The sequence below is a fragment of the Myotis lucifugus genome, unplaced genomic scaffold (genome assembly GCF_000147115.1).
Source record: "Myotis lucifugus unplaced genomic scaffold, Myoluc2.0 scaffold_215, whole genome shotgun sequence".
NCBI lineage: Eukaryota > Metazoa > Chordata > Mammalia > Chiroptera > Vespertilionidae > Myotis > Myotis lucifugus.
This window is the reverse complement of record NW_005871263.1, coordinates 2,005,392-2,031,242: the sequence shown is the minus strand read 5'-3', so window position 1 is coordinate 2,031,242 and position 25,851 is coordinate 2,005,392. Positions and strand designations below refer to the sequence as shown.

Below are 25,851 nucleotides of genomic sequence, written 5' to 3'. Positions count from 1 at the left end.
TTTAGAGTCCTTCATAGCTACCATTTTTTCACCCCTAAACAGTGATGCCTGTCTTAGTCCCGAAATGACCGTATAAGGTAGGTGATCTTTCCCCCATTTACAGATAAGGAAACGGAGGCTCAGGAAAGTCCTGTGACCTGCATGAGCTTTTGTGATTAGAAAACACTGGAGCTGGGATTTGAACTGGACTCCAAAGCATGTGCTCTTGGCTGAGCAGGAAAGCAGAGGCTGTGGTGGGAACAGTGAGGGCCCAGCATCCTAGCTTAACAGACCCACGCTATGGCTTAGGAATGCATGGCCTTCGCAAACCCCGAGATTGAACTCGGGACCGGACATTCAGCCTCCTGTTCCTGCTCATCCTGGCAGGATACAGCCTGTGATGATGGGAGAAGAGGGCTCCGAGGAGGTTTCTCTGTACATCTCCATCTATAATTGGCTCCAAATGAAATGATCTCATCCCTGAACACTGAGAAAGGGGGTGGGGTAGGGTGAGGAAACAGCTCCCTGGCAACATCTGACATAGTTTGTGACTAACCCATTTCCCTGTAGGAGAGTGAGAAGAGTGAGATGGTCCGTTCTCTCAAAGACTGTGTAAAAGTTTGGGGAAAAAATAGTGTTGGTAATAGACTGTAGAGGCCCCAGCTTTTGGGGCTTTTATGAGGCCCAAGGCATTTCTCCATTCCTTCCAAACCAGGTATCTTCTTACTGTTGCTCACAAGTCAACTTGACCACCTGTCACTCATGTCAAACCCTGGCTGGGAGGAGGTGAGCATGGCCAATGAATTCATCCAGCGACTTATCTTGATGGAGTTCTGTGGCCAGCTGAAGCTCATTTAAATGCCCATACATTAATTTTGAAAGAGGAGCTCCTAATCAACTTTTAAAAAGCTTGTCACAGCACCATCTGCTTGGCGTTTGTCACTACTGCATTACATAAGAGGAAAGACATTTTTAAAGAATGCGGCTGCATTTAGTAATTGGATCGCTGGAGAGGAGCCAAGCCGGGGCGGATGGCACCGCGATTCAGAAATACCATCGGCCCTTCTCGGGGCGGTGGCGGCCTCCCCAAGTTCCACACGGTCGGGTCGGTTGTGGCAGAGACCTGAATGCAACCCAGTTTGGGAGACAGGCCTGGATGCCTGCTTTTCCTCTTGTCTTTCTCTCCCTCTCTTATTTTACCCCCATTCCCATTTACTGTCCCTCATCCCTGCCACCTCAGATAATTCTATCAAGTACCAAATGCTTTCCCTTCCCTAAGCCCCAGTGTCTTCATCTGGAAAATGGGAATAATAGGATAATGCTGCTTCGAGGTTTAAATGTATTAGTACACACAGTGGCAGCATGATAATTGTTTGATATCATGATGAGTGCTTGATAATTGTTTCCTGTTTTCATATAAAGTGATGCCTGACACCTTGTAGGTGTCATGTCCGTTTCGTCTCAACAAGTATTTAGGATTACCGAGAGGCAGGACTGGCTCCATGGGTGTGCAGCCCGGGCAGTTGTTTGGTATAATGCTTCGCAGCCACTGTCTTTAAATTCTTAATAATTTTTGAACAAGGGGCTCCAAGTTTTCCTTCTGTAGCTGATCCCGCCTAGACATCTAGAATGATGCTGATTTATTGGATTGCCTGATGTTTAAATTAAACAACTGATTCCACATTTTAAAGTCAAGAGAGTTCGCATAAAACTCTGGCGTATTTGGGAACATTAGAACATCTTGCCACAGTGGGTCCACGTTTCCAGGTGCTGCCAATGAGGGGCCGGAGCTGGGTTGCGGTGCCCCCTACATAAGGCACGAGCTTCAGCCCAGCACGCCTAAGAGGCTTTGAACCGAGTCCCCTTGCTCATTTCCAGGGCACCGGCATGGCGGTTGGGGTCATGGCTTTGCCATATATGTTTTCAGCTTTGCCAGTCAATAGTCATTTGACCTTGAGCAAGTAGCTCTTTGCCTTAGTTTTCCACCTGTGAGATGGAAATGCTGATGGTAATAGTAACCTCTCTTTTACATGTAAAGATTAGGCTGGTTAATATATGTGAAGGATCTAGGGAATATATTATTAATATTAAAAAATTATTTTTTGTTAGTCCTCACTCGAAGATATTTCTTCATTGATTTTTAGGAAGAGAAGAGAGAGGGAAAGACAGAGAAACTTCCAGTGAGAGAAACACATCGATTGGTTGCCTCCTGCATGAATCTGGGCCAGGGAGGAGCCTGCAACCAAGGTACGTGCCCTTGAGTGGAATCAAACCCAGGACCCTTTGGTCCTCAGGCTGACACTCCACTGAGCCAAACTGGCTAGGGCTAGGACATATATTATTATTGCTAGTTTTTTACTCTCACCTGGTGCAGAAGGTCAGACCCAAGTCTGAGAGCTGCCCCTCCAGGAGCTGGAAGCTGGACCTGCAGCGGTCGGTTTTGAGGTCACTTCCTCCTGCCGTCTTAAGCAACATCCCTTGTCAATGTTCACTCTCTCCACCTGCAGTGTTAGCGTTAATAAGTGGTTCAACCTGGGCTTTCTGCAGCCTTCCCCTAGCTCCAGCAGTGGGCATGTGACCCAGGTGGCCCAATCAACATAGTCCATCCCTTGGGCTGTAGAGATTGGTTATGGGATGAACATATGATCCAAGTGGGTCCAATCAGAGTGAGTCCTGGGACTTTTGCTGCCCTGTTGGAAAAAAAAGAAGCTCTCTTTGAACCAAGATTTCTAGCTGTAATAATGCCATTTCCCTGGAGCTCCTACTGAGGGTCTACCATGTGGAGAGAGAGGAAAAAAACACACACACAACTGAGCCCTTATGACAGCTTTGGAGCCCCTGGATCTAACCATACCTGAACCATTACCTTAAGGCTTCTAAGTTCTAAGAGGTTACATTTTCCCTCCCTTAAAAAAAAACACACAACAGTTTGAGAGAGCATCTGAAATGCTGTGCTTGGGATCTTTACATGTTCTCTCCTATAATTCAGATATAAACCCCATGGAGGAGGGGCTATGATTATAAAGGAATGGAGCCTCAGGGAGGTAAGTGGCTTGCCCAAGGTCACACAGCAGGTCAGTAGTTGGTGCTTGGATTTGAACCCAGGTTTCTTTGACTCCAGAGCCTTTCTTCTATTCCACATTCTCTGAGTTCTGGACAAGAAGGTCTGTGGGGGTAAAAGGCAAAAGACCTGAGTCCCATTTTGGCCACTATTTTGCTGTGTGATTTTGATCAAGGAATTACTCCAATATAAGCCTCAGTTTTCCCCATCTTGAAAATGGGGAAAAGACTATTGCCTACCCCCTCAGGTTGTCGTGAGGGTTAAATGAGATAACCAGTGTAAGTCAAGTGCTTAGAACAGGGCTGTGCATTTAACAGTGAACACGAGCTGTTATTTATCATGGCTCTTGTTTTTGAGGGAAGAAAGGGGGTCTGAGGGCCTTACCCTCAGCCTGCTGCCAGCGTGCTCCCTGCTTCCCTGTGGGTCATAGGCTGCAGCAGCCTTGGGTGGCGCCTCCATCCATCTCCTGCCAGCCCTGGCTCACTTACCCAGGAAGAAGGCACTTAAGGAGCCGCTTCTCCAGTTTCTCTTTTAATTTTCATTACATAAATTTCACATTTCCCGGAATAGAGATCTTGAACGGCTGGACTAATTTGGAAATCAAGTCAGCAAAGGGCTTCATTTATATTAATGGGGTCTTGAGTCTGGCTGGCTTTCAAGGAGGCGGAGACATGGATGGATGGATGGTAGTGATCCAGGCTGAGCTGCTCCAGGCTGAGTTTGGACCCTGCCTTAAATGAGCAGGTGCCTCCAGATTTAGGCTGGGACCATTCTCATTTTATGGGAGGCTCTGGGATGTAAGGACTATGTTGCTTCCGGGCTTAAACCCGCCAATGGCTGAAAACTGCTCTCAGAGAAAACTCCACATTGTTCACCCTGCTTGACAAGGTGCCGCGTGATGGGCTTCTGCTGATCTCTCCCACCTCCTACTCACCACTGCCCTCCTCACTCATCCCTCTCCAACTAAGCAGGTGTCCTGAGAATGTTCCTGTCTCAGGGCCTATGCACTTGTGGTGTCTTCTGCCTGAAAGTCTGCTCTCCCAACTCTTCCTGTGGTTAGCTTCTTCCTGTCAATCAGACCTTGTCTCACAATCACCACCTCTGGGAGGCCTTCCCTGACTGCCCACTAGAGTAACACTCCCCAACCCTCTTATATCACCACCCATTTCATTTTCTCCACAGTTCCCCAGCAAAAGCCTATGTCTTCCTGCTTACTTAGCTGCCTATAACATTTCTTGGCTGTGTCCCTGTGAGAATATAAACCCCATGAGAGCACAAACCAGTTCTCATTCACCTTTGTCTTCCTAGGACCTGGCTGGGTGTTGGGAACACAGAGAAGACAAGGTTGTTGCCTGCATGGAGCTCACAGTCTGGTACAGAGAGGGACAAGCCACAGTAACTAACATTCAGGGACTGAGACAAGGACTTTACAAGAGACGACACGTTTAATCCTCACTGTAGTTCTCAGAACTATTGTTACCAGTACCAGTGCATAAAGCACAGGGATGTGAAATAACTTGCCCAAGGTCACAGAGCTAGAAAGTAGAGGAGCCAGGATTTGAACCCAGGCTGCCTGGCTCTCATATCTGCTGGGTTAACTAGATCACCTAAGTCACAGGGAGTCAGAGCCTGGTGATAGAAGGGCTGTGATGGAGCAGGCGCCGAGGCTGTGGGAGCCCAGAAGAAACACCTGATCTTGCTTTTGATGGGGGAAGGGATCGGCAAAACCTCTGCAGTGCCTCAGCTGTGTCTAGAATTATTTATTTCTAACTTTACATTACAGCTGAAGAATTTTTAATATCTTCACATTATCCATGGTTAAAACTTTAAGTCATGCATATGATTCCAGCAAGAGGCAGTGCTATTCATCATTGTTGGGCAATAGCATGCTTGCAATTTTGATGTTCTCTCTAATGCTGCCAGGAACCAGTCCGTAAACTTAGTGGAGTAATGAAATGCTCAGGACCTGAGTTCAAATCCCAGCTCCTCCCCTTGGCTCCCAGGGTTCTACATGCCTGGGACAAGGAGCATCCCCAAAGTCATGAAGGTGGTTAGATAAGTGATAACTAGAAGGCCCTGTCCCCCTTCACCCTCCATGCCTTGGTGCCAGGTGGGACTCAGGCTCCCCAGCTCAGCAGGTTCTTGGAAATTAGGTTGGTTTAAAAAAATAAAGAACTGTGATATTTCAACAAGAAACTAGTAACAGCAGCTGCCTCTGGAGAGGGAAACTGGGTGGCTGGTAGACTGAGTGAGAGGGATATTTTCCTTGCAGATCTTTTCATACCTTTCCAGTTGGTACCATATGGAATTATTATCTAGTAAATAAACATTGAAAAAAAGCTTAAAAGAAGGAAATGTATTCTTTCTGCATATCTATCTGTGGACTAAGCTTTATAGAATGTATTCATTTTCTTTATTCACCTCAACATCATGCGCAGTAGTTATTGTTGCCCCTGCCTCACAAAAAGGACACTGAGGCCCAGACAGGGGCAGTGACTTGCCCGAGGTCACATGGTGAATTACTGCCAGACCTGAAACTCCAACCCAGGACTCCTGACCTTCTGCTGAGGGGGCCTCCACTCACCAGGTGCCTCTTCCTTCATCAGGGGAAGCCATGTTGAGTGTGGATAGAGGGGCAGTGACACCATTGCACGCATGTCATGTGATCTGGCTTCAAATCCCGGTCTGTCACTTGCCTGTTGTGTGACTTTAGGTAAATCATTAAACCTCTGGGAACTCAGTTCTGTGGTAGCAGGGCTCAAAGATGAATCCCAATGATTTTTGTCTCCTAGAATTCACTCCCTTGTATCGTCCCTTCTGCAGTGAATAGGGCTGACCGGTGTGACCAATAAAATGTTGCAGAAGCGACAGTGTGTGTGTGACTTCCAAGGTTGGATCATAAAAAGACAGAGTGACAATAGAATACGATTCCACCTTGAAAAGGAAGAGGATCTGACACATACTGCCACATGGTGAACTTAGAGGACATTATGCTGAGTGAAATAAGTTAGTCACAAGAAGGCTGTAGGACTCCACTTACATGAGGTAGCTCAAATAGTCAAATTTATAGAGACAGAGGATAGAATGGTGGTTGCCAGAGGACACGGGGAGAGGGGAGTGAGGAGTTATTGCTCAATGGGTACAGAATTTCAGTTTTGCAAGTTGAAATTCCTGGAGATGAGTGGTGGTAATGGCTGCACAACAATATGAGTCTACTTAATATCTGAACTGTACACTTAACATGGCTAGAGATGGTAATGTTTGGGTTATGTTTGTTTTTCCATAATAAAAAAAATTGGGGGATAAAGACATTGCAGCTTCTGTCTTTCTCTGGGATCACTCACTCTGGGGGAAGCCCTCAGCCATATTGGGAGAACACTCAAGAAACACCGCGAAGGTTTCCTGGGAAGAACTGAGGCCACAAGCCAACAGCATCACATCAACCCCGGGCCATGTGAGGGAGCCACCTTGGAAGCGGATCCCCAAGCCCCAGTCAAGTCTCAGATGACAGTAGCCCTGGCCAACATCCTGACTGTCTCTCCTCAGAGAACCATGCAGCTAAGTCACCCCTGAATTCCTGAGCCACAGAAACTGTTAGGTAATAAATGCTTATTGTCTTAAGCCACTAAGTGTTGGGGTAGTTTGTTATGCGGCAATAGATATTTAAGATAATGATGACAATTTCATAGTTGTTGTTGATGATAAATTCATGATGGTACCCATAATGATAATTCTATAGGTTTTATTACATAGGGTTGCTGCTAAGAATTAATTAGCAAATGCATGCGAGTGCCCGGAACTGTACCTGGCACACAATAAATGCTAACTACAGTGGGGCCTTGACTTACGAGTTTAATTCATTCGGAGACTGAGCTCGTTAAGGAGCTCTTAACTCAAATTACTCTATCAACTCAATGCAAAAAATAGGCCGAGAGACAGCTGGTATCTCAAAAAACTTGTTAGTCGGGACACTTATAAGTCAAGGCCCCACTGTAGTATGATTTTATGTTCCATGATTTCTGGCGTTGTGAGAAGGGCAGCCTGGACGATAAATCTCCATTAAGAAACAGATGTAGGCACCAGGCCGCAGTGGGAATAATAATGATGGTAACATTGAGAGCTTCCATAATTGAACTCCACTGTATACCAAGCCTTGGGCTAAGTATTTTATATCTTTTCACTGAAACCCTCCAGCAGTCCCTTGAAGTAGCTGATACTATTTTCCCATTTTACAGACTAGACAACCAAGGATCAGAGAGGGAAAATGGCTTGCTCTAGGTCACACAGCAAGGAAGTACTGTAGCCAGAATTTGGCCTCAGATACTTCAGACACCAATGTTTTTTTTTCCTGAACCACTGGATTGAGCTACAGTTTGAAATCCCCCCAAAGCCCACCTCCCCTTTAGTAATTTCCTCTTGATTACACAGGACTCAGTGCCAACAATCTGACAGACAAAGAATTTGTTCCCTCAACCTCCCATCTACAGTGTGTCAGGCCTCCTTCCCCTTTGGAGACCAGAAAAGTAGATTCCCTTAGACCCGTGGTCGGCAAAACTGCGGCTCGAGAGCCCACATGCGGCTCTTTGGGCCCTTGAGGGTGGCTCTTCCTAAAGCCTTAGGAGTTCCCTAATTAAGTTAATAACAAAGGTCCCTCCTATATAGTTTAAGTTTAAAAAATTTGGCTCTCAATTGTTGTACTGTTGATATTTGGCTCTGTTGACTAAAGAGTTTGCCGACCTCTGCCTTAGACCTTTTGTTTTCTGGTTCCAATATCCTTTCCCAGACTCTCTCCTTTGATATCCAGGATTGGGAATAAGAAGAACACACATACAGAAAAACTCAAAAATATCTGCCTGGCCTAAGTTCCCCACAGTGTCTCATCAGAGGCGGTTTAATTAGCCTCAAACCTTTGCAGCCTGGCACCTCCAGACATGCCGCCAGCTGGCTCCTCACAAACAGCTCTCCTAATATTTGCTGTGGGGACATGTGGTCATCGGGAGGGGCATGTTCCCAGACAGGCGATGAGCTCAGGACATGAGCATCGCTACACCTGCTCCGCTCCCCAAGGAGGGCGGAAATAATTGTGTAGCCACTGACAACACAGCCTTTTTTGAACTTGGATCCTGTGTGTTGGCAGAAGGGCAGACAGGGGCCAACCAGGGCTGACTGGAGCCCAGAGGGAAGGACAAGGATGTTTGCACCTGCACTGTGGCAGTGGCTGTGGTGGGCCTACCTTCCCAGATATTTCTAACCACGAGTTGCAGGGAAGTATTTTAGCATCATGACCTGTAACACACACACACACACACACGAAATGAAAATGTCATACACACACACACACTTGAAATGAAAGTTTCATAAGTCTATACTCACCTTTATTATGAGCAATGCATTCTGATCTATTCATTCTGGTCTAGTTTGTCTAAATTATTCATTGATTAAAAGAGTGCTATGACTCATGAAATAGATTTCAAAGTTTCTTAATGCAGGGATCTGGGTCTGTGAACTTGGGTGGGTCTGATTTCGAACTGAAATGTAGTCCTTCCTTCAGTTATGAATATAGGCAACAAATCATGGTAGTATTAGCAGTACTTGTGACATTGTCACTAATAAAAATCATAGATTATAGCTGTTGTAGATATCTCAAAGTAGCATTTGTGCTTCTCAGTAGCTTGAAATTATGGTTACTATATCCACTACTAGATTTTGTTATTATACCCACTGTTAGATCTTGTTATTTTGATAATAACATATCATTATATCACATATTTAAAAATATTTTGATACTTGAATTTCAATAGTATATGGTTCCTTTGTAAACCTATGTATTTTGTTTTATGCAATTAAAATTATTATTCTGAGAACGGGGTCTGTGGGATTCATTCGACTGCCCCTGGGATCCACAGCACATGAAATTCTCAATAAATGTTATGGAAAAAAGGAAGGGATGAAGGAGGGGAAATGAAGAAAGAGAAGAAAGGAAAGAAGGAAGGAAGGAAGGAAGGAAGGAAGGAGAAATAAAGGAGGGAAAAATGTCTTAATTTATCTCAGAATTGCAATACTTACCCACAGCTGACATGTAGGTGCCAGTATGCGTTGAGTGAATGATTATTGCAGCTTTATAGTTAAGTCTTGACGTCGGGTAATGTCAGTTCTCCAACTTGGTTCTTCTTCAATATTGTGTTGTCTATTCAGGATCTTTTACTTCTCCATATAAATTTTCTTTTTTTTAGCGATAATTGCGCCTCAGATAAACCTCATTGGCTACGATACTGCCACTGCGCAAAGCTCTCCATATAAATTTTAGAATCAGTTGGTTGATATCCACAAAATAACTTGCTGGGATTTTGCCTAGGATTGCATGGAATCCATAGGTCAAGTTGGGAACAACTGACATTTTGACAATATCAAGTCTTCATATCCATAAACATGGAAAATCTCTCCATTTATTTAGTTCTTTAATTTTATTTATCATACTTTTGTAGTTTTCCTCATATAGAGCTTATATATACTTGTTGGATTTATACCTATTTAATTTTTTGGTGTGCTAATGTAAATAGTATTGTGTTTTTTAAATTTCAAATTTCACTTGTTTATGATTGATATGTAGGAAAGAGGTTGACTTTTGTATATTAATCTTAACGAGTTCTTCCCCCCCACCCCCTTGCTGCTTTCAAAATTCTCTTTGTCTTTAATTTTAAACTGTTTTGTTATCATGTGTATTGGAGAAGATCTGTTTGGGTCAAATCTATTTGGAAACCTATAAACTTCATTAACTTAGATGTCTATATCTCTCCCCAGATTTGAGAGTTCTTAGCCACATTTCTTTAAATAAGGTTTCTGCCCTTTCTCCTTCTCTTTTCCTTCTGGGACTCCCATAATGCATAAATTGTTTCATTTATGATATTCCATAATTTACGTAGGCTTTCTTCACTCTTTTTCATTATTTTTTCGTTGCTCTCCTCTGACTGGATATTTTCAAGTGACCTGTCTTTGAGTTCAGAAATTCTTTCTCTGGATTATTTAAGTCTCCTGTTTATGCTCTCCATTGCATTTTTCATTTCATTGATTGTGTTCTTTAGCTCCAGAATTCTGTTTAGTTCTTTTTTTTATGATTTCTATCTCCTTGCATTGTTTTCTAGATTTTGTTGATTTGTCTTTCTGTGTTTTCTTATAGCTCACTGAGCTTCCTTAAAACAGTAATTTTGAATTGTTTATCAGGAAATTATAGATCTCCATATCTTTCGGGTCAGTTACATGAAAATTATTATGTTTCTTGATTTTTTTGTTTTGTTCCTTAAGGTCCTGCGTTGCTGTCAGATTTGAAGAAGCAGTCACCTTTGGGAAAAAAATACCTTTACCTGCCAGCCCCACTAAGGATTCAGAGGCTTTCCCAGACCTTTTCTATGGAAGCATCTGCCCACATTTCTTGTTACCTTTTGGAGGAAGGGGAGGTTCTTAAGATTAAGGTTCTTAAGATTCTTTAAAAAAATTTTTAAAAATTGATTTCAGAGAGAGAAAGGGAGAGGGAGAGAGAGATAGAAACATCAATGAGAGATAGAATCATTGATTGCTGCCTCCTGCACACCCCCTACTGGGAATTGAGCCTGCAACCCCAGGCATGTGCTCCAACTGGGAATCAAACCATGACCTCCTGGTTCATAGGTCAATGCTCAACCACTGAGCCACACTGGCCGGGTGGTTCTTAAGATTATTTGCCTTCTCTCAATTATGCAAAGTCAGGTAGGGTGCTGACAGCCTCCCATTTGCTTTCCTTTGGGCAATGCTGACTGTTCAAGTCTGTGTGCTTTTTCAATCTTGTACAGTGAGGCCAGCTTTTTGTGTGAGCTCCCTAGTCATCTGCAAAGACTTGCACTTACCGCCCATGGTGTGTGTGTGTGTGTGTGTGTGTGTGTGTGTGTGTGCGCGCGCGTGTGGTGCATATAGCATTGGGTCTTATTTTTTGATCCACTCTGACAATCTTGTCTTTTAATTGGTATGTTTAGAACATTGACATTCAAAGTAATTATTGCATATTGGATTAATATCTGCTATATTTGTTACTGCTTTTTATTTGTTGCCTTTGTTCTTTGTTCCTATTTTTTGTCTTCTATTCTTTTTCTGCTTCTTGTGGTTTTAATTGAGCATTTTATGATTCAATTTTTCTCTCCTTTCTTAGCAAATTAATTATACTTTTCTAAACACCATTTTAATGGTTGCTTTAGTGTTTGCAATATACATTTACAACTAATATAAGTCCACCTTCAAATAACACCATATTATTTCATGGGTAGTGTTAGTACCTAATAAAAACAAAAGAATCCTAATTTCTCCTTCTTGTCCTTTGTATCATTTCTGTCACCCACTTCACTTATATATAGCATACATAAACATATATACATTACATACATAAGATATACACATAAGCATACAAGATAAAATGCATTGTTGGTATTATTATGGACAAATTGTTATTTGTTTGAGCAATTAAGAATAAGAAAAAGAAAAGTTTTTATTTTACCATCATTTATTTCTTCTTTATGATCTTCCTTTTTAAAAATGTAGATCCAAGTTTCTGACCTATATCATTGTCTTTCTCTCTAAAGAACGTCTTTTAACATTCTTTGCAAGGCAGGTGTACTGGCAACAAATTCCTTCAATTTTTGTTTATCTGAAAAAGTTTTTATTTCTCTTTCACTTTTGAAGGATAATTTTTCAGGGTACAGAATTCTAGGTTGGTGGTTTTTTTCTTCCTCTCAACACTTTAAGTATCTTATTTCATTGTCTTCTTGCTTGCATAATTTTTGAGGAGAAGGCAAATAATTCTTATCTTTGTTCCTCTGTCATTGACCTGTTTTTTCCTCTGGTTTCTTCCAGGTCAGGATTTTTTTCTTATCTTTGATTTTTCTGTAGTTTGACTTGTAATATGCCTCAGTATAGTTTTTTGGTATTTATCTGAGCTTCCTGGATCTGTGACTTGGTGCCTGGCATTACTTTGCTGAAATTCTCAGTTATTATGGTATCAAATATTTCTGTTGTTCTTTTCTCTCTTTCTTCTGTTTCTTGTATTCCCATTATGCTTATGTTTTCTAGTTGTTCCACAGTCCTTAAATATTCTGGTGTTTTTTTCAGTCTTTGTTCTCTTTGCTTTTCAGTTTTTGAATTCATGTTCTATCGAAGAGAGAAATTTACATTCTATTGGAGGGAGATAAATAATAAACAAAATAAATAAATACAATATAGTGTGTCAGAAGGTGGTAAGTATTATGGAGAATAATAAAGCAGAGGAGGGGAAGGATTGTGAGACTTTTGTGTGTATGTTGTGTATGTATGTGTGTGGGGAGGTTGTTATTATAAACAGGGTTGTTAGCTAAAGGGATTGCTGAGATTACACCTGAAGGAAGTGATGGAATGAGCCTCTGCCTGGAGGGGATGGCCAGAGGAAAGGCCCTGTGGTGGCAGTATGCTTGGTGCATTGGAAAGTGGCCTGGTGGCCAATATGTCTGAAGGGGAGTCAGGGAAGTAAAGAGTAGTAGGACAGGAGGTCAGAGAGGGTAGAAGAGTCTGGGATGGGGGCTGGAAAGGGTTGCATTAGGTGAGCCCACATGGGCATGTTTGAGGAAGAGTGAGGAGGACAGTGATGATGGTGCAGAACACCCTCAGGGGGGAGCAGGGGGAGGTGAAAACAAAGGGGCAGGCAGGAGCCTAGGGATAAATGGCCTTGCAGACCATGCCAAGGACTTTGGATTTTATTCAAAATGTGATGGGAAGCCTTTGGAAGGCTTTAATGGTGAAGTGATATAATCAGAGTGACAGGTTGATAGAAGCCCTCTGGCCACTGTGTTGAGAAGAGCCTGAAAGGGATCATGGGTGGAAACAGAGAGCCTGATCTGGAGGCTGCTGCAATCATTAGGCAATAGAGAGTGATGGCATGGCCCAGAGCTGTGGCAGTGGAGGGGCAAGAAATGCAGATTCCAGATTTATTTTGAAGGCAGAACCCATAGGAACCACTGACAGACCATTCATTTCAGCCCTGTTTGTTATACCAAAGTTTGGAAGCAACCTGAACGTTCAGCTTTAGGAGATTAGCGATTACTGTGTACAAAAGAACAAGGAAGCTCTTTGTGTACTGATACAGGATGATTTTCAAGATACACAGTATGAAATGAGAAAAGCAAAGTGCAGAGCATATATATGGTACGTTACTATCTGTGTGGGGTAAAATAAAGAAAAACAAACACACATGCACATTCATAGTCCTTGGATATTCTGTTCTGTTCCCCTCCACCCTCCTGAGTCTTTGCTTTTTAGTTTCTGAATTTATGTTCTATTAGAGGGAGGTAAATAATAAATAAAATAAATAGATAAAATATATTGTTTCAGAGGTGGTAAGTGTCACGGAGAACAATGAAGCAGAGAAGGGGATGGACTGTCAGAGTTGTGTGTGTGGCCCCTATAGGCATTGTGAGACATCTTTATGTGAGAGCGATACTAAAGCCAAGAATACCCAGGTATCACTGACATGAGAGCCAAATAACCAGAATTTGGACTTTGGTCCACGAGCACAGCATGGGGGTGGGTTACCACTCTTTGCACATTGGGATTACAAGGCAGTGACATTTTCATACTCTGTCTTTCAGGTGAAGAGAAACAGCCAGGGCTGCCCCTCCAAGTCCCCCAGTTCAGCCTCCTCTGTATACCTGCACACCTCTCCCTTCCCGTGCCCCCTAAGAAAAATAAAACAAACACCACCAGGCTTGTTTTCTCCATACCTCTTTATTAAACTCTGCAGACTTCATTAAGGGACCATTTGCTTAGAAATTCTTAAACATTTGGACATATTTTATAAGACAGGACAGCAGCTGGAGGTCACAATTTCATCTCATCACATGCATAAAAAGAAACTGATTGTTGTTTGGTTTCCTCATGAGTGTGTGTGTGTGTGTGTGTGTGTGTGTGATGCTCATTTCACCTTTACAGGAAGGACTAGAGACGTCAACTGACCAGAGATGAACAGGACCCAAGAACACGACCCCAGAAAAGAGCTAAGGACATTGGTCATTTATGGCTAATGTGATTGGCTTGTCCCCCATCATGGGTGGGGCGATCAGAATGGCTTTGCTGGCACAAAAGCCTCAACCTCATACGGTTCCTGGGAGAGACAGAGGGTCTTAGCTAATGGGACCGGGCACATGCTACCATGGGGGTATTGGGGCTCAGAACAAAGGAAATCCCTTGGCTCTAAAAGCTGGAGGAAAGGCTGGCCTTCTCTTCCAGCTGGACTCCCCTGGCTCAGGGAATGCAATCCAGTTTCCAGATGTCGGCTCCCACATTCCTGCCCCTAGCAAGTCTCAGACCCTTGGCTTTGCCCATTGGAAAACCACTCTGTGGTCTTCCTATGGGCTATGTGTGAGCTAAACTAGAGCATGAGGTTGAAAATACAGAGTAGGAGAGTAGGAAAGGAGGCTGGGGCTGCCCCAAATGATCCCCTGGAAGTGTAGCTCTGAAAAGGCCAAGGTCCTTAGGGCAGACAAGTGTCAAATTTGGACATCATCTTGGTCCCCAATTGAGTCAAAGAACAGATGCTGTTGGTGGGGCTGCTACGGGTTTTAATGGGAGAGGCCTCTCATTTCTCCTTCCTTCCCAGTTAGTACTACGTCAAGCCAGGTAAGAACTAATAAACTCCTCTATTCACTCACACATTCACTCATCATTCATTCACTCAAACACACAGGTTGAGTGACCACTGTGTGCCAAGGGCATACATCGGGGGATAACCCTGAGTTCCTGGTGCAGAAAATGGTGTCCCCAGCTCTCAACCTTGGGTTAAAGCTAGGATAGGTCTGGGGAGCAAAAGGCCAGCTGCCAGCTCAGCAGCTGCTGATGTTCCTCTTCCCCACCTAGCAGGCACACCAAGGTCAGAGGTCAAGGTCATTTAAGAGAGAGAGCCCAAAGCCCTAGTAAAGACCAGGGGCCATGAGCCAAGCCGTGGAAAAGTCCAAGTCTCTTGAGCATCTTCTCCTGTGCTTCCTGCCTGGTTTTCCAAACCTGGATTAGCTCAGGGAGGCAAGAAGGGTGGGGAGATGCATGCATAACTCTTGAGAGCATCCTAATGGGACAGAATTGGGAGTTTCCTTCCTTTTTCAAGACAGTAATGTCATGGCAGACACTAACTTGAGTTATTCCTCAGGACAGAGCCTCAGAGGGAAATCTTAGAAATTGGCAGCTGCTCGGCCTATCCATTCAAACATATCCTGCCTAATCTCATGATAAAACCACCTGAGACTGCCTGCACTGGGGGTCACCCTGAGGATGAAGCTCCACCTCCTCCAAACTCACCAAATAGAAATGAAGGGGGACTTTCACACCTCTTTGTCAAATGCTCTCCTTGAGGAATGCAGCATCCAGACCTTGGGAAGGGGCTACAGATGTGGGAGATGGCATTCTGCCTGGAGGCAGCAGCAGCCTTGTCTTGCTGTAAAACTGGGTACAGGCGCCTCTCTGTTTTGGCTCTTCTGGATTTAACTTCATTGGGTGGGGACTTTCAAAAGATTTGAATAGACTTGACTGGGGCTGGTGAACACATGATAAAATATGCAGATGATGTATTATAGAATTATACACCTGAAACCTATATAATTTTATTAAGTGTGTCACCCCAATAAATTCAATGGAAAAAACCCCAAAGGATTTGAATGGGATTTCCTGTTTTATTTGCCAGGGGAATAAAGCCCTTTTGGAATAATGCCATTTGCTATTGCCTGGGCTGTTTGTTCATTAGGCAGGTGGCTAGTGGGTAAAAGATAATTGTGTCTTTTGTACCGAAATCCTCAGGTCTCTGAGGGCATAGAGTCTGGGCAGAAGGACTGAAGCACCGCGAGACAGCCAGCCAGAGATGGGGGATGATACCATGAGTATTATCCCACCCTGTGTGGTTCCTACTAGGGCATTGGGGATGGGTTGGATGGGTGGTCAACAGAGTCATTGAAATTGTCCAAGATACGGAGCATGGGAAACAGGGTATCCTGTGCCACCTAGAACTCCCTCTGAGAGCTCCAAATTCTAACCTTTGAGTTCCTGCTAACAGTGCTCCTTGCCTTTGCCTTGGTGGCTTGAGTCTGTGCCCAGATGTTCAAACCACCAACCACCTACACACACACACACACACACACACACACACACACACACACACCAGGAGAGAGAGAGAGAGAGAGAGAGAGAGAGAGAGAGAGAGAGAGAATTTCCCTGGTTGTTTAGTCCAGTTGCTATGCAATGCTAGGGTCCCCCTGCAATATCCATTTTGTACATCATCATTCTAGCCTCTCTTTAAACACTGTGGTGTCACGAAGGTCATTACCCAACATGGCATTCGAGTTCCATGGTTAGCAGCCCCACCCATTAGAAGTGCTTTCTTACTTTGAGCTGAAATCGACCACCCTGTCCTTCTCATGCAAGAGAACATTTCAGAGATCTGCATGCAGCCATCCTGCAGGCAGGTAATTTCTTGTCCAGGTGAACTGCCCCACTCCACCCCATCCTGGCCAGCCTTCAGGTCTTTTCAGAAGCTTTGCAGGGAGGAATGAAGAGTTAGAGTTAGAGGTGAAGATGAGGGGCTGCTCCATTAACCGAGCCCCTTCCAAATCCATTTCTTCAAGTTGGAATTTTGGGGTATTCCCAAGAAATTCCAGGTTAAGACAAAATCCGGGATAGTGAATGGATACCCAAACTATACAACCTTTTTCTACATGAAAATGGCCACAAGCAAGGGTGTTTGCTTATCTGGTCATCAAGCCTAGCACATTAATGGGAAAAACAACTTTCTTTTTGTTCTTGTGCAGAAGTTTTAACAAATCTCTGTTTTGTTTGGCTTTGGTTCAAACCAGGTTACCAGGAATTTGAGGCGGGGTGGGTGGGAAAACTGTGATTAGGGTCTTGGTCCAAAATCATATATTCACACTTGGATTAGTTTCCTCTTGGGGTTGTTCCAAAGGGGATCATTCGCTGCCATCTGGGGGTCCGGATTTGGCTCAGATTTCTATTTGGGCAGAGGTGAGAGCCCTGAAGCTGACATGAGGTGGTGGTGGTGGTGGTGGGGGTGGAGTGGGGATATGAAAATCTAAATGATTACAAATTGGAGATTATCTGAGCTTTCTTCATCTTCCTGCATGAGTTGATAGATGGAAAAAAATCACTTTTTGCTGAAGATCCTGCTTCGTGAGCTGTCTTCTGCCAACCCAATGCTGGAAGCCACCTGGTGGAATTAATTATCAGGACAGTCCAGAAACTCCCTGAGGCCTAGTTGAGTGGAAGCTGCCTCTGCCATCAATCTCTGGCTCTATGAAGCCAGCAGCTGGAAAGGGAAGGGGAGATGAGATGGCAGATTCTGGGGACATGTCTTCTCGGGGTTTTGGCCACTGTTTTTTTGGTGAGGCTGCTGGCAATGGATTGAGAAGAAGAACTGATAAAAAGTTGATGAGATCTAAAGCCCAGCATGTTCTCCGAGGTTCTCAAGAACCAGAAAATGCTCTGTCCTTCGGATCCAATTGATGTTACAGGGAGCAGGGCACTGGACATGGCAACAGGCCAGCCAGGAGGGGCTTGGGTGTGTTCTGGAGCTCAGAAATGCCAGTGGGAAGTTTGCTTACATGAGATTTTTTGGTTCTGAAATCTTTGCGGATGAGAAAACTCAGTCCCCTCAGATCCCCAAAGGTGTGTAGGAATCAACTAAACCAGCCCACATCCCATCCTGATTTTGAGGGTCATCTGCTCCCAATCGTGCATCTGTGCCCTGGATTCTTAACAACAACGAATAGGAGAAACACATAGACAGAAAGAAGACAGTGAGTGTCAACAGACTCTAGGCTTAGTGCCAGGAAATGCCTGTATGAGGAAGTCAGACCCTAACGTCTCTCCCCACCCCCAGAAAATCAGAATTGAAAGAAAAGAAAAAGCAGTCCAAGGGACAATGGGAGTAAATGAAAAAGGCCAGAAAATATCAGCTACGATAATGACCAACCACAAACCTGCTAAAATGTTATTCTATATTACAAATGAAATTAGACTCCATGGCCCTATCATAAATTCGCTAAAAGTACATATAGTTATCTGAACAGAAAAATAGATTACTCTGAGATGCGTGGACAACCTGTGATGTAGTCCTACACATCAGATACTTCTAGAGCCAGAAAAATGGCAACAGAAAATGCAGAGGTAACTCTTATTTCTGGGTGTAGCCAGGGCTGCTCTGGGTCACTCTGGCTGAGTGAACGCATTTGGATGCTGTCACGTAGGCCGAGGGAGGCGAGGAACGTTCAGCTCTTCGCTGTCCTGCTGGGGACTCTGGTGCGCCCCTTCTTCCTCCTGCCAGCTTCGCAGCCACAGAACAAGTCCTTTCCCAAAGGATCTTGGAGGCGGTTCACCATGTTCTCATTTGATTCAAAGTTCCTTGATTGGAGGCTGAAGCCTGGGACTAGTTGCTAGAGAAATAAGGAAAGGAGAGAACTAGAGACCTGGCTTTCGTGACCCTGGTCCCTGGTGAATTTTGAATTTCCCCTTGCCCATGGATTAGAGTCTAATGGTCGGCAGTGGTTGGCAAACTCATTAGTCAACAGAGCCAAATACCAACAGTACGATTGAAATTTCTTTTGAGAGCCAAATTTTTTAAACTTAAACTATATAGGTAGGTACATTGTTATTAACTTAATTAGGGTACTCCTAAGGCTTAGGAAGAGCCACACTCAAGGGGCCAAAGAGCCGCATGTGGCTTGCGAGCTGCAGTTTGCCGACCACGGGATTAGACACTCCAGCCGTAACATGGAGCAAGACAGAAATATACAATAGTTACAAACATCAACAATACATTACAGCTTTCCTTAAGAGAATACTGTCGTGTGTGTTTTTTCTCCTTAGGAAGATGGATCTTATTAGGAGAAAGGGCAGAAACGAGGCTATGGTTACCAAGACACAGTGGAAGAGAGGTTGGGAATCAGTTTGAAGACGTCTCTATTGCCAGCAATTCTCAGGGATGAGCCAGGTGGATTGAAAGGAAATGGCCTCCTCAGGATATTGCCCGCCCCCTCCCCCACCCCATCTCTTTCTTCGTTCTTGATCCCCGGTGCCTTTAGAGAAAGGGGCTTCCCGGGAACAAATGTTCTCTCCTCTTTTTTCTTTCCCCATTAAGTGTGCTTAAGATAAAATTCCTAAAGAAGGCACCGAGAAATCTACTGCACCAAAATCCTGTTGTTTTTCTTTACCCTAAGAGAGAAAGAGGTTGCCCACCTCTTTCCCCTGGTCGCAGACCCTCCCCTGTTGATTGGGATGCACAGCTACCTGGTCCCTAGCCCTTTCTGATAAAGGTGGAAGTTGGAAGTCAAGTTCAGCTGGGTTCTGGAGAAGTTTCACCGAGTTCACCAAAAGGACCAGGCTTCCATCCGCCTCCAGCCCCTAGTTTCATTTCTTTGGGTTGATTTGTTTTTTCTCCCCGCTTTCATTGGCTCAGGAATGGGTGGGACTTGGACCACCAAGGTAAAGTGGTACCTGCTTCCAAAACTATTGCTTCCCCGTCCTCCATCAAGACCCGTCGATCAAGGTTAGCTTCTCAGTGGAGATTCTTAGGAAGATTTCCTAGTGCATGTACACAGGTACAGGTAGAATGTACACATATTAAAAATCTCAGTATGTTCCTTTCTGGCAGGTGGGGGCCTGGGTAAACTCACAGCACTTTATTGTGAATGGGACCCAGGGTAAAAGCTATATATATATTCCCATGATACATCCACAAGTAAAAGAAAAAAAACAAAACAGAACACAATACTTTCTAAGCATAGTATATGCTGTTTCAATTATTTTGTTTCTATAAGAACTCTATAGGACTCTGGCTGTTCAGCCTGAATAGGTAGGTTCTTCATGATACTTCTGAATTCGTCCTTCAAAAGTGACTCAATAAAATGCTACTTTAAGGTCAGACAAAATACACGAGGAAGGAAGGGCTAGGTCCTGCGTGACCACACAAGGCAGAAAGGGCCTTTGGTTACAAGGAGAGTTGCACCAATTGGTTATTAGTTTTTTGTTTTGTTTTTTTAAAAAAAGGAAGAAAGAATTTCCAATCTGTACACTTCTCGTCTGCTTCAACCAACAAATGAAATGCCTTGGTTTGAAGAAGGGGTGGTAAGTTCCTTCCCACTATATATGGCTATATTTAAACATGTTCACTTTCCTGATATGTAAAATAGACTATATTATTATTAATTTTTACAGATAGCATCAGCTCTAAAAATATCTGAATCAGAAATCACAACTATTTACTTTTATCAAAAAGCATTTGTTTGTTTTCCCTGAATTTTCACATTTGTGCTGATGGCGGACATAGATGGTGATGAAAACAAAGAAGAGACACGTGAGATGGTCCAGGGAGGACTGTTCCACGGCCATTCCTCAACAGGCCTCCAGCCCACACTGAGATCTCGGCAAAGCCCCCCGGGAGCGCTGCTGCTTCCTCTCTCTGGTATATCATCCGGAACAGGATGACCTCATTCTCTCTTTGTCCCTTAAGTCCCTTTGCATTTGCTGCCAGAGTACTCTGAAGATACTTTGGAAGAGTCAAGATACTCCGGCACGCATTTTCTTTGTTAATGCAGCAAAGAACAGGACTGTCCCCTCTTGGAGAGATCCACAGTCCTTGGAGATGCTGAGAAGCAGTGTGAACCAGGCGCGTATTCAGCAAAGAATACACATGTTTAAGGGCAGTAGGATGACCCCCTGTCATCATATCTGTGACAGGTGGCCCAACCTCATGCCACTGTGAGGAGAGCAGGCAGAACGACTCTGTGATATCTGTGTACTGACAGGTGGATCGTGCCGTTGTAACAACAGGCAGATCAATAACATCGTATGAAGGACAGCTAAACAACACCATGTTTCATTCCATCAGGAAGACGTATGCCTGTCACAATTCATGACTGACAGATATACATGATTGTATTTGGGACATCATCCAGCAGAACTGTATTAAGAGAACAACATCAGTCCATTGCATTAAAAACAGGCAGGTCCATAACATGTTATCTTTACTGACGGATGGGCCCACAGCATGGCATACGCTAACCAGTGGCTCAACCCAGTGTTACTGAACCAAGGAACAGCCAGCAACACCATGCTGTCAGACTGAAATCAAGTAGACCAATGTCAGAGCATCAAACGAGGACAGGAACACCAACACCAAGAAACACACTAGAACTTATTGCTTTTGTCTGTACTGGCTGCATTGATGGCTGTGGAAAGGAGCTGAGCTTTTAATACAGACAGTGACACTGAAAACACACCGACAGCTGGTTGACAAGAAAACACCCAATGCCCAACCGTCTACCGTCTTCTTCTGAGATGCGCCTGTTTTCTATACACGTGACTTTATGAGGAGCCCCACTCAAGGGCCAGGTACCCTTCTTTGCAATAGGGCTAAGGGGAAGCATCAGAGGGGCAGGAAGGCGCCTGCAGACTTTGACATGGCAGACAGCAATACCAGCACAATATCACCCACTGTGGTGGGACACAGGCATATAGCAACAACCCTACTAGAGTCCCAAAAAGTGGCCCACGGGAAATAGTGCTTCTTTTAAAGTGCAAGATGGTGATGCTGTCCCTGGTAGAATCTATTTTTGAAAAACATAAAGTGCTTTTTATTTAAACTTTTTAAAAAACTTGAATACCACAGGAAACAAAAAAAGAATTTCTATTATAGTAGATGCTTTCCCTGCCGCAGCAGGAAGTATTCAAAAGTCTGAACAGGGCATTTCAATTGGGGACTTTTTTTTCCCCCTTTCATTGTTGCAGGTTAAAAAAAAATCAGATTTTATTCTGTTCTCCAGTAACATACAGTCTCTTGGAATAAGCTATTTCTTTTGCATATTTGACACTTGCATATCTTTTGAGCCTACACTAGTGATGTACAGAAAATGCTTTCCCTCTACAACCCTAAAGCAATGCTCAGAGTTCATACTGTTGGCTGAGTGCCTGCCTTCTGAGCCCTTCCCAGATTGCCAGGGGGCAATTAGAATGGAGTACAAGTAGTACAACTCACCCTGATGATAGCTCAAAATAAAATCTCAAGTACTATGAAATACTGAAGTCAATGAAGACATTTGAGTATGGGTTTTGCGCTGGGATTGTGGCTTATGGTGCAGAGATTTCTCCATGACACAAGCATTCTCTGTAGCCTCTAACAGTGGGATCCATCCAGGAGGTGATGGACAGGGGTTCCTAGAGGTGGCCAGGCAACACCCAATACCAAATTAGTCAACTCACTTTTTCAATATCAGCCACGTGTTCCAGCATCCTTCTCCAGCCAAGGCCAGGAGGGATCAGAGATGTTGCTTTCAAAGGCTGATGGATAGCCATGAGAGAAGAATGGGGAGTAGGTGGCCTTGGTTATGTCTAGAATGTGGTAGTGGTGGCTGTGAGTTCTGCTCATGTCATCTCCCAAAGAGGGCAGTGGAGTTGTTACAAGGAGGTGCCATATTCTATGGCTTGGCCAACTTCATGCCAATAGACCTGCTGTGACTCTCAAGGTGTTAGGGAGCTTTCTCTGGAGTCTCTCGTCTTTCTGGGGACTTTGCAGAGCCTTTCTGCTTCAGAGTTCATGCAGAAAAGCTATGTGGCAGGTAAGCTGAGCAGCACTCCTCTTTGGACCTCACCACAAGTCTCTCCCTCGTGTGGGGTAGTTCAGATGCTCTGATCCCGTGTGCTTCCGTGGGCTCCTCCCCCAGGCAACACCCGAACATCGGGGGAGATATGGTTCTCAAGTTTGTACTTTTCCTGACCACTGGGGGCTTTTCCAGTCAATGCTTCTGTAGAGTAAATACAGTTCTGCCTTAAGAACTTAGGAGAGGTGGGTAAGGGGGAACTTTCAAAGTGGTTCTTCTCTGATCTTGTCCCAACACTGAACTTGGGACTGGTACTCCCATGAAGGCTCTTGGGAGGGCTAGAGTCCACACTGTACAGCACCTGTCCCTCATCATCTGTGTCTGCATCAATGTACTGGTGGATACCTGCTTCGAAGTTGAATGCTATTGCTGTGTGTTTCTCGGGCGACCGGGAGGGTGTCCTAGCACTTGCTGTGGTGTAGATGGAGGACTCTGGACTCAGCACAGGCCTGTCCAAGAGTGTGGCACACTCCAGTCCAGCGACAGCAGCTGCAGCAGCCCCCCGGTTCCTGAGAGGGTCATGGTACATCCCCAGAACAGGGACTAATGGACTGGGTTCGCCCTCCACGAAGTTAACTTTAAGTGCTCGGAGCTTCAAGGGGTTGTTGGTCTTCATGGTAGCCTTGGGGCTCTCAATGAGGAAAGTAGAGTGATGACTGGCAGCAGGGGTGGGGTTGGCCTCCACAAACCTACCACCACTGGCACCCAGAGCTCCCTGCCAGCCCATCTCTGGGGCCAAGCTGCCCCCAGTCTTGCTGGGGAGCGACATCAAAGGGCTGTGGGAGAATCTGGTGGCTTCAGGGAAGTCTGTGGCACAGCTAATGAAGCTATCAATGCTCGACATGCTTCTCATGTCTATCACCCCTTCTGTACGAGTGGGCAGAGGAGCTATGGGGCTGGGGATACTCTCCATTTCAAGTTCTTCCTTTGGTTTGCTGTGTGTTGCTGACTGCTTGGTATTGAGGATGGGCTGGGATTGGGTCTTGGCCATCTTATTATACATGTCTTCCAACTGCTGGACATTCAGGTGCTGAGGACTAGAAGATGATCTGGCCTTCTCAGGGGATCCTTGCTCCTTGGTTTCAAAGGACTTACTTGAACTAGTTTCAGATAGTGTCCTCTTTGGCCATTTCCATTTGTTGGGTGACAAGTGGTTATCTTGTACTTTGTCCTTATTCTCTCCATTTTTCTCAACCACGATGTCCATTATCTCGATGCTCCGGGCAAAAGCATCTTTCATGTTCATGGACACAATGCTGCCATTCCTCTTGGCTCTCTCCAGAGCCTCTCTACGCTTGATTGCTTTCTCCTGCCTCTTCTGCTCCTTGTAGAACTCAGAGAAGTTGTTGACAATGATGGGGATGGGAAGAGCAATCACCAGGACCCCTGCGATGCAGCAGAGCCCCCCCACAATTTTCCCCAGGAGAGTCTTGGGGTAGATGTCTCCATATCCAACCGTAGTCATGGTAATAGTAGCCCACCAGAAAGAGGCTGGGATGCTTTTGAACTTGGTGTCCTCCTCATCTTTCTCTGCAAAGAAGACAAGGCTGGAGAAGATCATGATGCCCATGGCGAGGAAGAGAATGAGCAAGCCCAGCTCATTGTAGCTCCGCCGCAGGGTGAAGCCCAAGGACTGGAGGCCAGTGGAGTGGCGTGCGAGCTTAAGGATGCGGAGAATACGCATGATGCGGAAGATCTGGACCACGCGGCGAACATTCTGGAACTGAAGCACACTCTTGTTGGATTCAGTGAGGAAGATGGTAACATAATACGGTAGGATGGCCAACAAGTCAATGGCGTTGAGTGGACCCTTGAAGAATTTCCACTTCTTGGGCGAGGAGAGGAACCGCAGCAGGTACTCCATGGTGAACCACGCAATGCACACAGCCTCCACGTGGGCCAGCTGGGGGTTGTCTGTGGACTGGCCAAACTCATCAACGCCCTGCAGCTCTGGCAGCGTGTTGAGTGACAGGGCAATGGTGGAGAGGACGATGAACATTATGGAGATTATGGCAAGGATCTGTGAGGAGAAGAGAGTGGGATTTAGTTATCAACCACCAATGGGATGACCACTCTAATACCCTGAGTCTGCAGAGTGCTCCTCAACATTCAGGAGCATTTCACATTTCACCAGTCACTTAATAACTGGAGGGTTGAGCTAAAAAGATGATTTATTCAAATCCATTTATTGTACAGATGTAGAAACTGGCTTGGAGAATTGAAATGATTTAAAGCTAATTATCTAGCCCAGGGGTTGGCAATTTTTTTCTATGAAGGGCCAGATAATAAATATTTTAGGCTTTGAAGTCCATGAATTCTTTGTTGCAGCTACTCAACTCTGCAGTTGAAGCACGGAGGCAGCCTTAGATAATACATAAATGAACATGTGTAGATGTGTTTCAATAAAACTATTGACAAAGGAGGCAGTGAACTGAATTGGACTTGTGGGCCATAGTTTGCTGACTGGTGAGCTAGAACAGTGGTTCACCACTACTATGGGGTGGGGGCTGCGGTTCTCAACCTGTGGGTCGTGACCCCTTTGGGGGTCGAACGACCCTTTCACAGGGGTCGCCTAAGACTATTGGAAAACACATATATAATTACATATTGTTTTTGTGAGTAATCACTATGCTTTAATTATGTTAAATTTGTAACAATGAAATTGGGGGTCACCACAACATGAGGAACTGTATTTAAAGGGCCAGAAGGTTGAGAACCACTGCTATAGACCCTTTTGCTACACACAATCGCCTGATTTTGCAGGCAATTTCCAGGCAGGCAGGGACATCTTGGCTCCATGTTATTAACTCCCAATTGGGACTATGAACTTTTTGAGGCTAAGGGTCATGGCTTAATTACCTTTGAGTCCCTGGATCAAGAAGAGGTTTTGGCCCAGAGAAAGGGCTTATTGGACATTTGTTGAAATGAATGGAACCTAGGCCAGTGTGTACTTTTTGCAGAAATGCAAGCAGATGTAATACATTGCTCTCAGGGTCTTCTTCAAAACTATAAATCCAATCCCATCATCTCATTACTTCTCTGCTTACTAAGTTTCCAGGACATTTCAGGAGAAAATCCAAAGCCCCTAAACTTGTCTATCAGTCCCTCCCCTCT

General features: G+C 44.6%; 1 protein-coding gene across 2 annotated transcripts in view; it reads right to left on the bottom strand.

Moving 5' to 3' along the window:
• Positions 1-2,564: 2,564 nt before the first annotated feature.
• KCNB1 (potassium voltage-gated channel subfamily B member 1) overlaps positions 2,565-25,851 on the bottom strand; it is a 104,588-nt gene continuing 81,301 nt past the window's right edge. Inside the window, exons 2-3 of one of the 2 annotated variants that reach the window (XR_002831483.1) lie at positions 22,340-24,757; positions 2,565-2,669 (exon numbers count right to left, since the gene is read on the bottom strand). Coding sequence is in view for 1 of the 2 variants with exons in the window: in XM_023761755.1 (XP_023617523.1) it covers positions 22,757-24,757 (2,001 nt within the window). In the remaining variant the exon portion in view is untranslated. Of the gene's footprint in view, positions 2,670-21,733; positions 24,758-25,851 lie in introns of those variants that run through there. The other variant, XM_023761755.1, reaches the window with a different exon arrangement.